Genomic DNA, 18,024 nt, shown 5'->3' with positions numbered 1-18,024 from the left:
GTTCTGTTTACCGAGCACAATCACTTTGTGTTTGAAAGATGAAGTATGCATTGAGAAGGGCAACTATGTTGTTAATAAATTAGTATGGGGATTATTCAACACACATTTCTGCTTCGTATTTACGAGAACTACGCTACTCTGAGAAAATTCCAGTGCAATGGGATACAGGAGGCTCTTAAACTCGGTTAAACACCTTGCCTGGATGGTGAATCTGACATTCACCTGGCTCTTTTACGCCACTCATACGACCGTAAACAACATAAAAACGTATTACGCAGTATTAATTCGGCGTGTAACGCTGAAAGGTGTTAGTAAGACAAAGCAAAAGGTGTCGTGTGCTTCATTTGATAGTCCAGTGCACTATGCAGCTTAGGTGACCGTTTGGTTTAGAAAAGCACGTGGGACTTAGCCATGATGTTGGAGAATAATTATGGCAGTGTGAATTTTTTTGGCGAGGCGCCCGCTCAGACACAGCATTTAATCAGAAGTACACGTATGTATAACGTTCGTAAGGGTATATTTTTAACCTATAACGAGATTTTGTCAATTATAGCTTATTAAAGTGCACAAAAATGTATTGCTGTGATGTAGTGCTGAAAGCCCAAGTTTATCAAATGTAACAGGCATGCAGTACAGTTCTGGGAGGCAACCGTAAGTGGGTTTGGGATCGCCTGTTCGACATAATTTCAGAAAGAATTCCGTAGAGCAAAACAAAGACGTGATTTCGCAAACGTAGCTTCAAGCTGCGATCAGAGAGTAGGACAGCAGCATGAATGCTTGTGTAGCAATGCATAGAAATTCTAACAAATGCATATGTTGTAAAATATGCTGTAAGCTAGTTTTGTTTCGGTCATTCGTTAAATTGCCTGTACATTGCTTTTGGGCAGCAAATGAGGCCTCGGTATTGGTCTCATGAAAACAATAGTTCAGACTGCCACTCATTCCCATATAAAATGCTAAAAGTTGTCCATTGTCCCCAAGTTTGTCAATCAGATATTATTATAGGCAGTGAAAGGCTTGGAAACAAGCAAGGGAAGTAGCCGGTACACATCGTAAGTGGTAATTAGTCTTGTTTTGCAACCCAGGAGGGACGTCCGCTATGAGAGCTAAGGACGCTGACTCGAAACGGAACGAGGAGCGTGTGTTTACAAATACACTTCCACTATGCTGCACTAACTGCAGAACAATAAGACACACAGAGATAATATGGTAGCAAGAATGATGTTGCCGATCGTCTGAAAATATTATTTCAATCTAGAGCCCCTGCATGATTGGTCAAAATGTTTTTCGGTGCAAACGTGAGCCTTGAGCGAACCAATTCTCCCTGGACCCGGTAGTTGCAGTTGACTAGTTAGCTGTGCAAATCATTGACAACCTCTGCGACGGCAACAAAAGTGTGGTCATGCCCACCAGGAATGATGACAGCCAGGCGACGGCTGATGGCGTTCCTTAATGGGAACTCGTTCGAAATCTAACCGTTCCATAATTCCAGGATGTGTTTTCACCTATTTATGCACGTTACTTGAGAACTGCAGGTCACATACAATACTATGCAAGGGTTCATACATATTTTGGGGATGTAGATAGCATGCCCCTGTGGCCTGTTGCCATACTTGTGTTGGTTATGTTCACTGTTGGCAGAAGCATATTCATGGACAGTTTCTATGGAATACATTTCCGTTGATTTTTTTCTCCTATTTTTGTGGGCTAGTTGAGAACGTAAATGAATGCAAAGTCATAACTTTAAAAATAAGGCCACTATTTCTTTCTTACCTTTGCGCTTGTTGCCACACAAAGTTCAGGTTCGAAAACTTTCGTCACTGGGCAGCGCGTAGGGGTATAGAAGAATGTGAGCTTGTAGTGATGACCCTGGGTTGAAGTAGAAAATAGAAATGTTTATATAGAGCGCCTGCTAATTATTCGGTCACAAGTGGAGCATCCTAATTGATTTGGCGGTTCATTATTCGGCATAGGTAGTGCACGAAAAACTAAGACAACCTGGGGAGACGGAAAGAAAGTGCATAGTGTGCCAACATTTGTTTATTTTGTCCTGGTTTTTCCCGTGCTACCTAATCCTAACCATAAAGGGCCAATGGCTAGATAGCTTTAATTTGACTAAATCGGTTTAAAAAGAGCAGTGCGCTTTTGAAAGCAATTTTAGCAAGTTGCAGGGCTGGTAATTGTCTGCTTTTCCTATTATCAGCCTTTGGCTATCGCGTTCGCAAATGACGCGTACAGCTGGTGAATAAATGTTATGCCACAAATTGTTGCACCCTGCCGCCGAGGTTTTCAGTGCATAGCAGGACGCCGCCTTGCCTCGAAAGTACCGCCTGCTTCTCAACTTTCTGGGGCGCGCGCAATTTGTGAAGCGCGCTAATGGCGCTTTCCTTTCTCAGCGTTGTTCTTGAAAGATATTTTAGCCATTCATTTTGTGGCGCACTTACGCTCGTTCGAAAGCGCAAGAATAGTGAGGTGGCTCTTTATAATATACACTATTTTATTCAGAGATTGTAACCTTCTCAGAAACTGTGCTGAAGTTCGTCGGTGAAAAATAGCGTCGATGCTCACAAAGCATCTCTTGCACTAGCTCATCTTGGTCTTACTTGGCACCAAAAGAACCTTAGTTACAATTTTGACAATGATCGCCAGGTTTTTTTTTCATAAAATGTCGCTATTGCCACGTGCACATGAAACAAATAGAAGACGTTCCTGAAGTATACGGCCTTGACGTTTCGGAAGCTCATGTAGAAAGTGTACACTTTCGCAGCAAATCTGAAAAAGCGGTCAGATACATCCTTTGTGCAGTGGTGGTTTAGAGGTAGAGCATCCGCCTCGCATGCAAGAGGACTGTGGTTTGACTCCCTATGTCGCGCAATTTTCCACCTGAATAAGAAAAAAGTCCACGCGTTGATAAAATTGTATATACAGGCCTGGAGGGCGGCCTGATGCCGGTGACAAGAATCGGTAATGCACTCCCTCACCAGAGCAGGATTGGCCACCCTGGTGCAGTACTTGACCACAACCTCCTATATAAATAGAACAATCAAACCCAGGACCTCTGTCCCAAGCAGCTGCGAAGCGACTGATCACGGCGGCGGTCAGACCTGTGACGCTGCAGATGTTCCTAAGAATCTCTGGGTCTGGACAGGCCGCCATTGGAATCTGAACCTGGCAACGTTTAACGCTAGAACGTTAGCTAATGAGGGGAGCCTAGCAGTGCTATTGGAGGAATTAGCGGGCAGCAAATGGGGTATAATGGGGCTCAGTGAAGTTAGGAGGACAAATGAAGCATATATAGTGCTCAAAAGCGGGCACGTCCTGTACTACCGTGGTTTAGCGGAGAGACAAGAACTAGGAGTCGGATTCCTGACTTAGAAGGATATAGCTGGAAACATACTAGAATTCTAAAATTTCAACGACAGCTTGCCAGTTCTTGTTGTGAAACTTAATAACAGGTACAAATTGAAGGTCATACAGGCCTACGCTTCTACATCCAGTCATGACGACCAGGAAGTCGAAAGCTTCTATGAAGACGGGAAATCGGCGATGGGTAGAGTGAAAACAAAATACACTATACTAATGGGCGACTTTAATGCCAAGGTAGGCAAGAAGCAGGCTGGAGACAAGGCAGTGGTGGAATATGGCATAGGCTCTAGGAATAGCAGGGGAGAGTTATTAGTAGAGTTTGCGGAACAGAATAATATGCGGATAATGAGTACCTTCTTCCGCAAGCGGGATAGCCGAAAGTGGACGTGGAGGAGCACGAACGGCGAGACTAGAAATGAAATACACTGCATACTCTGTGCTAACCCTGGCATCATACAAGATGTGGACGTGCTCGGCAAGGTGCGCTGCAGTGATCACAAGATGGTAAGAACTCGAATTAGCCTAGACCTGAGGAGGGAATGGAAGAAACTGGTAGATAAGAAGCCGATCAATGAGTTAGTGGTAAGAGGGAAAATAGAAGAATTCCGGATCAAGCAACAGAACAGGTACTCGGCTTCAAAGCAGGAAGAGTACCTTAGTATTGGAGATATGAAGGACACTATTATGGGCATTATTATGGAGTGTGCAATAGAAGTCAGTGGTAACTTCGTTAGACAATATGTTAGTAAGCTAACGCAGTAGTCGAAAAAGCTGTTCAAGAAATGCAAATGTATGAAAGCATCTAACCCTACAGCAGGAATAGAACTGGCAGAACTTCCCAAGTTAATCAACAAGCGTAAGACAGCTGACATAATGAAGCATAATGTGGATAGAATTGAACATGCCCTCCAACGGACGAAGCCTAAAAGCAGTGAAGAAACTAGTAATAGGCAAGAATCAGATGCATGCGTTCAGACACAAAGCCGACAATATCATTACTAATATGCATGAGATGGTTCAAGTGGCTGAGGAGTTCTTTAGAGATTTATGCAGTACCAGTGGCACCCACGAAGATAATGGAAGAGAGAAAAGTCTAGAGGAATTTGTGATCCCACAAGGAACGCCTGAAAAAGTAAAGAAAACCTTGGGAGCTATGGAAAGGGGGAAGCAGCTAGGGACGATCAGGTAACAGCAAATTTCTTGTAGGATGGTGGGCAGATTGCTCTAGAAAAACTGGCCGTTCTGCAAACGCAATGCGTCATGACCTCGAGCGTACCCGAATCTTGCAAGAACGCCAAAATAACCCTAATCCATAAGAATGGGGATGCCAAAGACTTGAAAAAGTATACACCGATCAGCTTACTGTCCCTTGCTTACGAAGTATTTACTAATCACAAATAGAATTACGAACACATTAGACTTCTGTCAACCAAAGGACCAAGCAGGATTTCGTAAAGGCTACCTAACAAATGACCATATTCGCATTATCAATCAGGTTATAGAGAAATGTGCGGAATATAACGAACCCTGATGTATAGCTTTCATTGATTACGAGAAAGCGTTTGATTCAGTCGAAACCTCAGCAGTCATGGAGGAATTACGAAATCACGGTTTAGACGAGCCGTGTGTAAAAATACTGAAAGATATCTATAGCTCCACAGCCACCGTAGTTCTCCATAAAGAAAGCAACCAAATCTGAATAAAGAACGGCGTCAGGCAGGGAGACACGATCCCTTCAATGCTATTCACAGCGTGTTGATAGGAGGTATTCGGAGACCTGTATTGGAAAGAATTGGGAATAATAGTTAATGGAGAATACCTTAGTAACTTGCGATTCGCCGATGATTTTGCCTTGCTTAGTAACTCATGAGACCAATTGCAATGCATGCTCACTGACCTGGAGAGGCAAAGCAGAAGGGTGGGTCTAAAGATAATCTGCAGAAAACTAAAGTTATGTTTAACAGTCTCGGAAGAGAACAACAGTTTACGATAGGTAGCGAGGCAATGGAAGTAGTAAGGCAATACTTCTACTTTGGAAAGGTAGTGACCGCGGATCCGGATCGTGAGACTGAAAAAAATCAGAAGAATAAGAAGGGCCTGGGATGCGTTTGGCAGGCATTCTCAGATCATGAACAGAAGGTTGCCATTATCCCTCAAAATAGAAGTGTATAACAGCTGTGCCTTACCAGTACTCATCTAAGAGGCAGAACCTGAAATCTTACGAAAAGAGATCCACTTAAATTGAGGACGATGCAACGAGCTATGAACAGAATGACGAGCTATGGAAACCCATACTGGTTTCCTGAAAGAAGACGTTGCAATTGATGAAAAGTTCGCCCTGGAACAGCATTTGTACACGGGACCACCACCATTCCAAGGCTGTTGCTCTACCATGAGGATAGCAGATCGCAGCGCGAGGGCAGATTAACAACTCGAACCAGAGAGACACAGAAAATGGCTTTCATGACACTTCCGGCACCTTGCGGCATTTGGCAGAAGTAATTTTTTCACCTTGTACGCTTATACCGGGTGTTCAAAATTAAACTTTATACTTTTCTTAAATTTAAGCAACAGGAGGCACGCGAAGTCCACCTGTGCAAATACGTTATGTGGCCAGGAGGCACAAAGTGAGATAATTATCACTGTCAGCAGCCTAAATAAACAAAAGTAAAGAATTAACTTTTTATTCAGTGCAGTAAGTGTGAATGTTTGTATTCAAAACTTAATGGCAGTCTTATTTCTACACAGTTTCACATGGACAAATTATTCTAGCCTGTCTGTGCTCCCAGGCATCCGACTCCAAATTTTTGTTGTCGTTCGCATGATTACGCGTACAAGAGAGTGAGTATCGGCGCAAATCTCCTCCCTGATGTGACATGGCTGTTGCGTGCAGTGTTTATTCTGACTAGAGGGCGGAGGCATAGGCAAAGATAACTGTTCCCCTACCCCTCTCGGCCTGCGAAATCAACATGTGGCGGCGTGGTGTGCCGTGCAGTTGTTGCTCTTAATTTCAATAAACGTGTACTTGGAAATCAGCAGCCACTTTATTTTCGTATGCCAGGCAAGGACCGTGCCCACTCGTCTAGCTACCATTAAGCACGTGCACTGCCCTCTGGCTACTCCGCACACGCCATTATCTCGGAATGGCAGCTGCCGCCATCGCTACAAGCAGCGCGGTGGTGTGTTACGACAGCGGTTTCGTGTTCTTGCATTTTTTCTTTCGCAAGCCGCGAGGTGAAGGAGGACAGTTTTCATATTTTCCAATGCCTCCGCTGCGTTGTCAGACAACGCTGCACGCAACAGCCGCGTCACAGGGAGGAGTTTTACGCTGATCCTAAAACTTTTGCATGCGTAATCTTGCAACGACAATTAAAATTTGTAGTCGGATATTTTGGAGCACAGACACGCTACAAAAATTCTTCTTACTGATACTGTGTGGAAACACGACTGCCTCTAACATTTCCATACAAGCATACCCACTTATCGACATCGACAAATTATTCAATTTTATTTAATTGGGATACTGACAGCGGCAATCATTATCTCACTTTGTGTCGCCCTGGCCACTTAACGTAAGTGCACAGGTGCTGTTCGTGCGCCTGCATCTGTCTAATTTTAAGGAAACCATACACCTTAATTTTTAACACCCGGTATAGAAAGTTTCAGGATTCAAAGGTACGTTGTCCTAAAATGCAAACTATGTGAAGCTGTCTTGATTGAAACTTCCTAATGCCAAATTTACGTAATCGCCGACTTAAGCACGGGTTGGTGCCAAATGGCGTTGTTTAAACTGCCAGTCAAACACTATTTTGGTTTATACGTGGGCACGTTTCTTGGGTTTCAAAACGAATGTCGTTTCCTACTTTGTCAAATTTTTCCTATCTAAATGACTCGCAAGAGGCGAGGAGCACGCAGACAAAAAAGGCTCGGCTCGCATAGTGAAAGCAAATAACCAGATGAGGAGGGTGGTGCTAGAGTAAGAAGTGGCCTACTTCCTTTTGGATAGCTTGCGGTGACTCATCAAAAATAACGGTGCCGTGTAACGGAAGGCTGAACGAATTCATACAGAAACTCCCTTAAAACTTTTTGTGCGCAAACAAACAGCGACGAAGAATAGGGGCAACACAAGGACGAGCGCACGTCCTTGTGTTGCCCTATTCTTCGTCCCTGTTCGTTTGCGCACAAAAATTTTTAAGATGAATCTGTTCCAACTAGGCCGACTCGCAGTTATGCTTCAGAAACTCCCCTTGCAGTTGTATAAGTCTGCGCAAGCATTGTGCTTCTTCTTCATATCCACGCAGCCTGGTGACGTTATCAATGCCTTGAAATTTGATTCGACCACCATAAACCCTTATCAGCCCTCATCGGTCGTTATCAGCTTTATGGAGCATGAATCGACCCTTATCGACTCTTATCGGTCTTCATCAACCTGAATGTCCTGAGAAACTGTTGCAGAACCACCACTACAATTGCTGAAAGGGCCATGCAATGCCTGTTTTTGATTGCTAGGATTCTTGCCGTGAGCTTGTTGCTTAATGAAACGCATGCTGTTGTGTCTGTTGTATGGGTGATTTCAATTAATGTACGCAGAGTTTGTTTCACTTTACTGAGCGCTTGTGTCCTCTGCTTTACGGGGGTTTGAGCCAGTGTATTTCTTGCGTGTTTACGGGCATATGAGCCCCTGTATTAGTCTTACGTTATTGACGGACAAATTTCTCGTTGGGTTGGGCGACACATGCCGTACATTCTTCCATACTCCTCAAGGTGCGGGGCAAACCTCAACACTCAAAGACACATAGTACGTCAGTTGAGTGGTGAGAAGTACAGCTGCCCGGCGATACCTTGGCGGGCCAAGAAGCGCTCGTCCAGCAAGTTCCTTGATTGAATGAAAAACCTTATTTGCACAAAGGAGGTATACCGGCGAAGGTGGATCCCTCAGTCATGGGCTCCTGTGGCCTTTGCCATCTTGCTAGTTCTGTCGATCAACTTGAGCGGTTCTTCAAGCTTCGAGCAGGACAGCGCAGCCGCCCACTGCTCCTGTGTTGGTATTTTGTGTACTGGCGCTACCTTTAGCTTTTGACAGGCCCATGTAACGTGGTAAAGCCTTGCGTGTTCCCCACATAGCGGACATTTATTGTCATATGTTGACGGATAGCTTTTGCAGAGCAGACTCAGACTGGGGTATGTATTAGTGCGCAGTTGTCTCCAGGCAAACGACTGCTCTCTACTAAGGTCTTTGTGGGGAGGAGGGTAGATCCTCCTTAGGGCTCTTTGGTTTTCTAAAATTGCTCCATAACGCCTGGCGACTGTGTCCTGTTCCCCGTCGTGGTGCAACGCCCGGTTGGCGTATGCTCCGGCGTTGGCGTCACCACGCTGGTTCCCTGTCACGGTATCATGACCTGGTGTCCACGTAATGAAGCATCGCGAAAAGGTGATTTTTCTCGTCTTGAGTATGCGGATTGCCGCAGTGGATAGGCGTCCGCTGCTGTACCTTCTGCGCGCTTCTTGAAAGTCCGCTAGTATTGCTGTAGTGGCCTCTTCGCCGTGGTGGGTGATGGCGAGTGCCATTTCCGCTTGCTCAGCCTCGAGAACGTTGTTGCCTTTGATCGAAGCGCAATTGATTTCTCTAAGCTGGTGATCAACAACGCTGACTACCGCCACGGAGTGTTCTTTGTATGTGGTCGCGTCGTCGTATAACACGTCTGTTCTCCCCTCGAAATATCGGCTGTGTGCTTCTAATCTTGCCTTTCTTCTGGCCTTGTGTATTTTAGGAGGCATGTTTCTCGGTATCGGGTTGATTTCAATGATCAGCCTGATAAGTCACTGAATTGCCATCCTTCACGAAGTTAGATATAAGTTATAACGAAGTTCTGTTCTGAATCTCTTATTGAAAATTGACACGACCAAAAGTGCTGGCGCCGATAAACCTAACATGTTTCTAAAAAAAGTATTCTGAGTGGTGTGCCCGGTACTTGACTGTTATTTTCCTAAAATTCCTCCAAACTGAAACCATTCCACAAACCTGGAAAATAGCTAATGTAGTACCAGTATTTAAGCCTTGTAACAAACAAAGCCTCTCCAATTATAGACCAATTTCGTTAATATGCACTTGCTCCAAGGTATTGGAACACATTATTCATAAACATATTGTCTTGTACTTGTCTAGCAATAATCTTCTGTCTAATTATCAGCATGGTTTTCGGACTGGGTTTTCTACTCTCACGCAGTTAACTGAATTCACACATCACATTGCATCATGCCTAAATCATCGCGGTCAGATGGACGCCATTTTTATCGACTACTCGAAAGCATTCGATTTGGTTTCTCATAGTAAGCGCATTACTAAACTTGGCGCTTTTTTCTAGGGAACTCACGGTGTCCGACTACCAGGCTGGATTAAGGACCACTTGCGATTAGCATCACAGTTTGTCACGTTTAATCACTCTCAATCAACGTATGTCTAATAGCATCTGGCGTCCCGCAGGGATCAGTTCTAGGGCCACTTTTAGTTATCATTTACAATAATGACGTCGTCGAGATAACTAATAACACGTTAGTTAAAATCCGTTTATATGCAGATGACTGTTTTCTGTATTCAAATATTAGTAATGCATGCGACCAACTTACTCTAAATAATGTGTTTTCTTCATTCTGTGATATTCATTCTGTGATCCTCAAGTTTAAGTACCTAGGTGTAACGTTCTGTTCAAACTTGAATTGGTCTAAGCATGTAGATTTACCTTACTCCAAGGCACTCAGGAAACTCGGGTTCTTAAAACGTACATTAAAAGACGCAACCAAAAACTGCAAGCTGACGGCGTACAAATTTTTAGTAAGGCCTGTACTTGAATATGCATCGGCGGTCCGGTCGCCACACTTCGCCAAAGACATCATTAAACTTGAATATGTGCAGAAAAAAGCAATAACATCTTTATATAAGCGTTACGACCATCATTTCTCTCCCACAGTTCACGCCCGCACGTTATCGCTTGACACATTTTAACACAGACGCATATGTGATCGCATTATCCTACTTCACAAGATTATCAACAGGCGTATTTATCTTGAGGCCCCCTTTTCTTTCACCAGTCCTTCAGCACGTGTCACTCGCCGTTCCTAACCGCCTAACATCGTGCCGTTTATGCCGCTTTTAGACAGCTTCAAATTTTCCATTTTTTTTCTTTCACAGTCGAATTGTGGAATGATTTCGATGGCACATTACGTGAAATGTCTCTTGATCATTTTGTGCGAGAATTCCCAAATCATGTATTTCCTTCATGATATTGTACTGTTTTCTCTGTAAATTTTTGCACTCACATTAGTAATCATGCACTTTCCTAATATTGTTTATGTATAATCTTCTGTACCACTCTTGCAATGTCCAAATTCATGTGATAGTAGTATTTGTAAATAAATAAATAATATAAATAAATAAATCTCTCGAATCTCTTTAGGTATGCTTTCCGTGTTGTTAATTTCTCTGCAAGCATCCCTCATACCCAATATCTTCAGCGTGTTCCTGCCCGTTGGAGTCAGCATGAGTCTCATTTTCTGCGCGAGAAGGTGACCTTCGAAGTGTTCTTGCACTGTGTTGTTTATGCACAATTTAAGGAATTTCTCTGTCGAGGTGTTGACCGACAGTCCGAGAGCGCATTTGTAAGCTTTCCTAAGGATTGCCTCTAATTGTTCTTTTTCCTGCTAGAGCGGTGTTTGGTAGCGGACACTGTATATAATCCTTCTGACCACGAGGGTCTGTATTAGCCAACATGTGTCCTCTTCTTTCATACCTCGTCGTCTGTTTGAGATTCTTGCGATTATCCTCGTGATCTGAGATGTAGTGTTTGCCAGGTGTCTGATTGTGTGATCCACACGACAGTGGCTTTGTACCCACATGCCAACGATCTTAACTTGGGATACCTCCGGAATCTCCCCCCCCCCCCCTATGAAGATGTTTATGGAGTTTTGCAGATTATATCCTCTTCCGTAGACTCTGAGCACCTCGGATTTCTCCGGGGAGCAGGCAGGTCCGCAGTGTTCAGTGTATACGTGGACTGTATCTGCTGCACTCTGCAGAAGGTCTTGTTTTTCTGCTAAGGATCCCTTGGTCACCCAGATTGTGGCGTCGTCGGCGTATATGGCATACCTGAGTCCCTCAATCTTTTCGAGCTTCCGTGCTAACCCGATCATACCAATGTTAAAAAGCATAGACTATATCACAGAACCTTGCGGTGTTCCATTTTGGGCATGTTGAATGTGTCAGTCCTGATGCCGCCTATACCAAAGGTGGCGGTTCTGTCACCGAGGAAAGCTTTGACGTAGTTGTGTATTCCCTGCCCGCAACTAATGTTGCTGGGACCCTCCAGCCCAGCCCTATGACTTACATTGTTGAAGGCCGCCTTAAGGTCGAGGGCAAGCAAGATATTTTCTCTGTATTTCGGGATGATAGTAAGTACCTCCTCCTTAATCTGCAGGGTTATGGTTTGTGTTGAGAGGCATTTTCTGAATACAAACATAGTACGTGGCATGAGCTTGTTATCCTCCAGGTAGGTCTCCAACCTCTGAAGCACAATTACCTCGTATACTTTTCCCAAGCAGGATGTTAGCGAAATGGGTCGCAGGTTTTCCAGACAGGGAGCCTTTCCGGACTTCGGAATCATTACTGTTTCCGCATGTTTCTTGTCGTCCGGGTTAGTCCTCCGTTCTCAGTGTTTATTTACGAATTCTGTAAATAGTTTGACGGAGTTTTCGTCCAGGTTCTTTATCATGGCACTTGTGATGTCTTTGTGGCAGACATCACAGCGTGTCTCACTTCTTCTGTGGTAATGGGTTCATCTAGAGCGGGATTTGCTTCGCCCATGTATGTATGTATGTATGTATGTATGTATGTATGTATGTATGTATGTATGTATGTATGTATGTATGTATGTATGTATGTATGTATGTATGTATGTATGTATGTATGTATGTATGTATGTATGTATGTATGTATGCTTTATTTCCACAAAAACTAAATACAGCTTTGCGGGGGTAAAGTGGTGAAAAAAGCTGCTCGTAGCAGCTTGACTAGCCCCAAATACCCTTAAAAATACAAAAAGAAAATAAGGGAGCAGCAGCGCAGAAATACAGTTTTCCCAAGTACACATATACATACATACACATACAACGTACGTCGACTGCCAAGCTGCAGTCGACGTACTTTGTATCCCCAATGTAGCGCTGCTTGATGTGCTCTAGCTTTTCCCAGTCTGTGCCTTGGAATCGGTGCGCGATCCGTTGGGCCGTTTTACTATTTTCGGACTTGGTCATGGTTGGGTCTATAAGAGCCCTTAGCAAGGCCCACGTCTTTTTCCAGCCTAGGGTCCCCTGTAGCTCATTGCAATATTAGTCCCTGTTGCGCCCTGAGAGTTCTGTCACATACTTTCAAGCTTGTCTGGTGACCTCAACAATCTTTATTCTGAGTTTTCTGTTGTGCTTCTGCCACCTCCATCTCCTTAGTAGCCCCCGTCGTACATCCCATATGTGTAAAAGATGCTCATCCACCTCGGGTATGTTGGTGGTGAGGGCGACCTCTCGGGTTAGCCTTTTGCAGTCTGCCTTGATTCCCGCGACCCAGCTCGTAATGCCTGTGATCTCAGTGTCTCCGACTCCGCCCTAGTTTTTCTATAGGCTAACCAGTAGGTGAGCCTAGCCTGGCCAAGTCTTTTTCTGATCTGGAGGGCTTCTATTTTGATGGGCAAAATGCAGTGGTCGCTGCCACGCGTTTCCCCATCGTTTTCCCATCGAGCGTCCCTTACCCTTCTTAGGCATGCCAAGTCTGGGCACGAATCTCTGCTGATACTGTTCCCCACTCGCGTGAGTTGGGTGTGGTCTGTGATGAGACTAAGCCTTCTGCGATCCGTGTCTCTGGCTAGGTCTCTGCCTTTTTGAGTTTCTTTAACGTAGCCCCAGCTTTTGTGCCGGGCAATAAATTCCCCCAGGATGAGGAGACCCTTCTTGCCTGCTGCTTGTTCTGCCTTGCGTAACAGGTAGCCGAAGTTGGCTTTCCTCTGGCTAGGCGGGCTGTAAATGTTGAGGAGACAGATGCTTTCTTGTCTTCCTTTTTGGGTAATAATTTCAATAAAGACGTGGTCAATGTCCGTTGCGTCGATGTCGCGTCTGATTTCGGTGACAGCTTTGACAACCAGCGTCACGACCTTACTCTGGCCGACCTCTTCATAGACTGAGTAGCCCGCAAGAGTGGGTGAGCAGTCGGTTTCCTGTAGGGTGATTATGTCTGGCGGAGCTGTGCAGTTAGCGATGTGTTGTTTAAGGAAACCCTGCTTTTTGCGGAACCCACGGCAGTTCCAATGCCATATATCGAGAGTTTCGAACTTTACCAAACGTTTACGCTTTCTCGCCATACTGAGCCGATGGCCTAGTATAGGGTTTAGTTTTGGATTTCATGTCCGTAAATTGTACTAGGCGTTTCTATCCTAGAGCGCCTTTTCTTGGATGTTAGAAACGAGGTTGCTAAGATTCACTAATGCATCGTTCATGGCTACCATGGCGATTGTGAATACCTGCCGCCCTATGGTGGCCGACTGGGTTTCTTCCGTTTGCGGATTTGAGTTTGTCTGACCTGTTCCCAGTGCCATGTTCTCATCTATGAGCTCGTTGGGTTTCTGTCTGAGCTCAAAATTTTCTGCCCTGAGAGTCTGAATAGTTTGCCTTAGGTCATTACTTCGTCGGTCTGCGTGTTCGTGTTCTTCGGAGCAATGCGAGAGGCTGAGAAAAGACACGATTTCCAGCTCACCTTACAGCCTTCTTCCTCGTTGTGTATGATCTTCTTGTGCTGCTTCGTTTAGGTTTCCGGAGCCTGCCTGGTCTTGGACGCGGATCTCGACCTTGATCTGAACCTGGCTGTCGAGCTGGAGTCCGTACTGAATCAGCGTTTCCTGGGCAGACCACGTCCGCCGGCATTCCTGGCTTCGGCGTCCGGTTCTTCTTTTTTTCTCGCCCGTGGGCTCCTCGGTTTCCAGAGGCGTTCTTTGCACTCCTTTGCCAGAGTGGGCTGCGCTTCGTTGCAGAGAGCAGACCTGGGTGCGCAGTTGTGTCCGTCTTGGATTACTGGCTCGGCGCAGTTAGAGCAGACAACGGCGTCAGGGGTCGGGCATACATCCGCCTTATGCCCAGGCTTGAAGGATATATAGCAAACTTGCGGCGATGACCGATAGCGGTAGCAACTTGTCTCGCCACCGTAGTAGTTAACGTAGCGGGGGACGATCTTGCCCTCGAAGGTAGTTACCGCCTATTGGCAGTTTCCAAGCATTCTTGCGTAATGTATTTTGACTCCATAGGTACGTACCCGAAGGTGGGCTAGTAATTTGGTCGGCGTGGTACCGGCGTCCAGTCCGTGCATCACTCCTTTACAGGAGATGTCAGGTGCTGCCACGCAAGCCGTCACTGCATAGTCTTTCGCATCAAAACGTAAACTTGGAACGCTCTGCACTACATTGGCAGGCTCCATGCTTGGCGTGCTAATTATGGCGATGTTCTATACGTTGCGCAACCGTATAAGCAAGTTTCCTTCGTTGAAGATGTCTGCGTTTCCACATGATTTGGTTATAGCCCGGGCCATCTGATGCGTGCTCATTTGACTGATGTTGAGCCCGTTCTTCGGTCTAATGATGACTTTGAAATCCGTCTTAGGCAGTGGAGGCAGCTTCTCTTCGCGAATGGGATTCTCCTTCAGTTTCGACTGGCTCAGTGCTGATTTGTCCACCGCTTCGGTCCCCGTACGCGGAACAGTGATTAACCTTGAGTTGTGGTATTTTGCAGTAAACCAACCCCGTTGTCAAGGGTTTTCTTTTGCGAGAGGTGGGTAGCGTTGTCTTCACGTTGGGGGCTCTTTTCGATCGGCGTCGTGTCTCCTATCGTAGCACACGCATCGTCGTCAGCCATCCGGCGCGGCCCGCACGAGCTGAACCAGCGTTGCGTCGGGCCGACGGCCCGACGCCGCCTAGGCTTAGACCAGCTTCTTCTGCGCGGATCTTCGAACAAGCAGAGTACGGGAAATATATACTTACGGTTGAAAACCGGTTATCCACGGGTTTCGCTTGATTAGTAGAGGACGACAGAGCACTGCATTTTCGGCGACATCGAGGTTTTTCGGGAGAACTTGGGCGTCGAGGCCGAAGCTCATGCGAAGCGTGACCGCTCTGTCTGGCCCGCTAGCGTCGTCCCTCCAAGTTCCTTGAGCAAGCAGGGAAAGTGGAGTCCAAAGGTGAGGACGTGCTCCACTCAACCTCTTGAATGATGACCTCGATGGTTCAAATGAATGTTTTCTCTCTCTCTCTCTCTCTGTTGTTAGGTAGGCATAGAAATTCTTATGCACTTAAATATGCTACTCCCCATCACGCCCCTCGAAGGAGATGTCTATCGAAACTCTTGCAAATACATCAATACAATTGCTGAAAGTTGTATTCAATGCTTTGTTGATGGCCTGGATGCTTGTTTTGAACTTGTTCTTTATTGAAAAATACGCTGTTCTGTGTGCTTTATGAGTAATTCCAATGAATGTATGCACTGTTGACTTCAATCTGCAGAGCACTTGTAGCCTCTGCCTTAAAGGGGCATGAGCCTTTGCATTTTTGCATGCTTCGGGGCTATTATTTATCGCTTACGAATGCACGAGCCATTGCATTTTTGCTTGCTTACAGGATTATGAGCCACTGTTGCTGATGACAGATTCTTGCTTTGACCTTGTTTTATATTGAAGCCTCTGCTGTTCGCTACGTTGTGTGCGTAATTACAATGAATGTATGCGCTGTTCTTTCATTTTCCTGAATGCTTGTAGCCTGGGCACTACGAGAGGAATGAGGTTGCATTTTTGCCTGCTTAGGGGGTATGAGCCATCGCTGATCATGATAATTTTGTTTTTATGGACGGGCACGAAAGATGCCGACCACTGAGAGGCTTACAACATACCTGTAAAACGCCGCAAAATTGGTTCCTCACGGAAGAATTTACAGAGGTATGTCATATACGTGGCGAAAGGGCTCGGTGATGTTATCATCATCCACATCTTCAGCCTATATTGTTTTCTTCACAACAGAACAACCTTATACTGCCACGTAACAAAAATTTGCAGCAAATAAATTCGTTCGCCTCGGCAGCTCCGTGTATGCAGTAATGTCAGAGCGATCGATGAGCAGACATCTATTCCTTTGAGAGCGGGACCTGTATCCGCTTGTTCCGAACAAGAACTTCAAAAACGTCACTTTGCCGTGGTGACGTATAGCGGTTTTGTGACGTCACGTGGCCGAAAGGCGAATTTGGTGCAGTGCGACAGCTTTAGGCTATTAGCGGAAAGCAAAGGGTGAAAAAGTGTCTATTCAGAAATTATAATAGTTTTCATTTGTTTTCTCTAACCTTCCATACCTGTGCTTACATCTTATCTGATGGGGAGTTCTCGTGGTTTTCGATAGGTTTCCGGACACAGGACAAAGGGGAGTAGCCGAAGAATATATAACAAGTCCCCAAAAGCTCATTGCAGAAATGAGCATCAGTTTTACTAGCTTTACGTTATAGCGACCAAGATTTAGCTTTGAGGTCATGTAAAGCAGCTATGTTTCTTTGATGTAAAGCTACAGGACAAAAATATAATAAGAAAGATTACGCTCGGTTGCGAACACTAAAATAATTTTGATTGATGAGGCAGAGAGAGAGAGAGAGATAGCAAACAGAGAAAATGCACAGAAGTCAACCAGACAAGCGTTCGGTTTGCTACCCTACACTAGAGGTGTGGAAAAGGCGGAATAGAAAGAAGAAAAGAGGAAGGAAGAGGTGATTATGTGCGCAGTGAAGCCCCGTGACACCAAAGTGGAGTTGCATAGCTGATGATATGCGTTGATCACATCTGGAGCGACCAAGGGGCTTGTGGTCGTTGCGCAAATTGGAGGATGTGGGTGAGCTATGGGGTTTACTCGAAAACTGCAATAACTGGATTAAGAGCATCTAGTATTTGTATTGCACTTCCCGCTGATGGAGTATGCAACTTGCTGAAAAGTACTATGCAAAATTGTGACGAAGGTTCTGCGCCCACCTTTTGTTGCACCTTCTGCAGCTTGTTGACGGCAAGGTAGTATTCCACGGCAGTTGTATAATGCCGCACTGCGAAATCTGCCATCTTAGCAAAATTGGGCTTGCCTTCACCACCCTTTACTTCATTCCAGCTGATTGTTTCGTCGTTTTCATACTCGCTGCTATGCAATGACGCCGGAGTCTGGGGCAGAGCGAGCAACAGAAGACCACATATGCCTCCAATGGTTGGAAACATGATGGACCGTATAAATAACCTGCACAGGAAAAAGAGAAGCAGACAAAATCCGGCAATTTATTGCCCATTACCTAGTATGCGATGCGGCGAAGTCCTTCCGCTTGATATGTAAAATAAGCTTTTTATGCACTACGCTGCCAAACCATTTATCACCTATACTCTCCTGCACTCCTGCGTTTGTTTAAATGCATAAAAACAAAAAGAAGGAGGTTTTACTGACAGGTTCACGGGCACCACATAGCGTTTTGCAGTCTACATACAGTTCCGCCATTTAAACTGTTCTATAGAATTTTTAGCAAATGGCCTTGTGCGCGAAGAATTAGTTTCTTCCGTGGTTCTCG

The 18,024-nt window shown here is 45.3% G+C and overlaps 1 protein-coding gene across 1 annotated transcript in view; it reads right to left on the bottom strand.

Annotated features, from left to right (window-relative positions):
* LOC142588996 (uncharacterized) overlaps positions 1–17,701 on the bottom strand; it is a 36,100-nt gene extending 18,399 nt beyond the window's left edge. The window contains exons 1-2 of the mRNA XM_075700789.1: positions 17,450–17,701; positions 1,774–1,869 (exon numbers count right to left, since the gene is read on the bottom strand). Coding sequence (XP_075556904.1) covers positions 1,774–1,869; positions 17,450–17,683 — 330 coding nt within the window. The 5' untranslated portion in view covers positions 17,684–17,701. The remainder of the gene's footprint in view (positions 1–1,773; positions 1,870–17,449) is intronic.
* Between the last annotated feature and the right edge of the window lie 323 nt (positions 17,702–18,024).

This window comes from Dermacentor variabilis, chromosome 7 (assembly GCF_050947875.1).
Source record: "Dermacentor variabilis isolate Ectoservices chromosome 7, ASM5094787v1, whole genome shotgun sequence".
NCBI classification, from domain to species: domain Eukaryota; kingdom Metazoa; phylum Arthropoda; class Arachnida; order Ixodida; family Ixodidae; genus Dermacentor; species Dermacentor variabilis.
The sequence above is the reverse complement of the archived record's forward strand: the minus strand, read 5'-3'. Positions and strand labels throughout refer to the sequence as shown.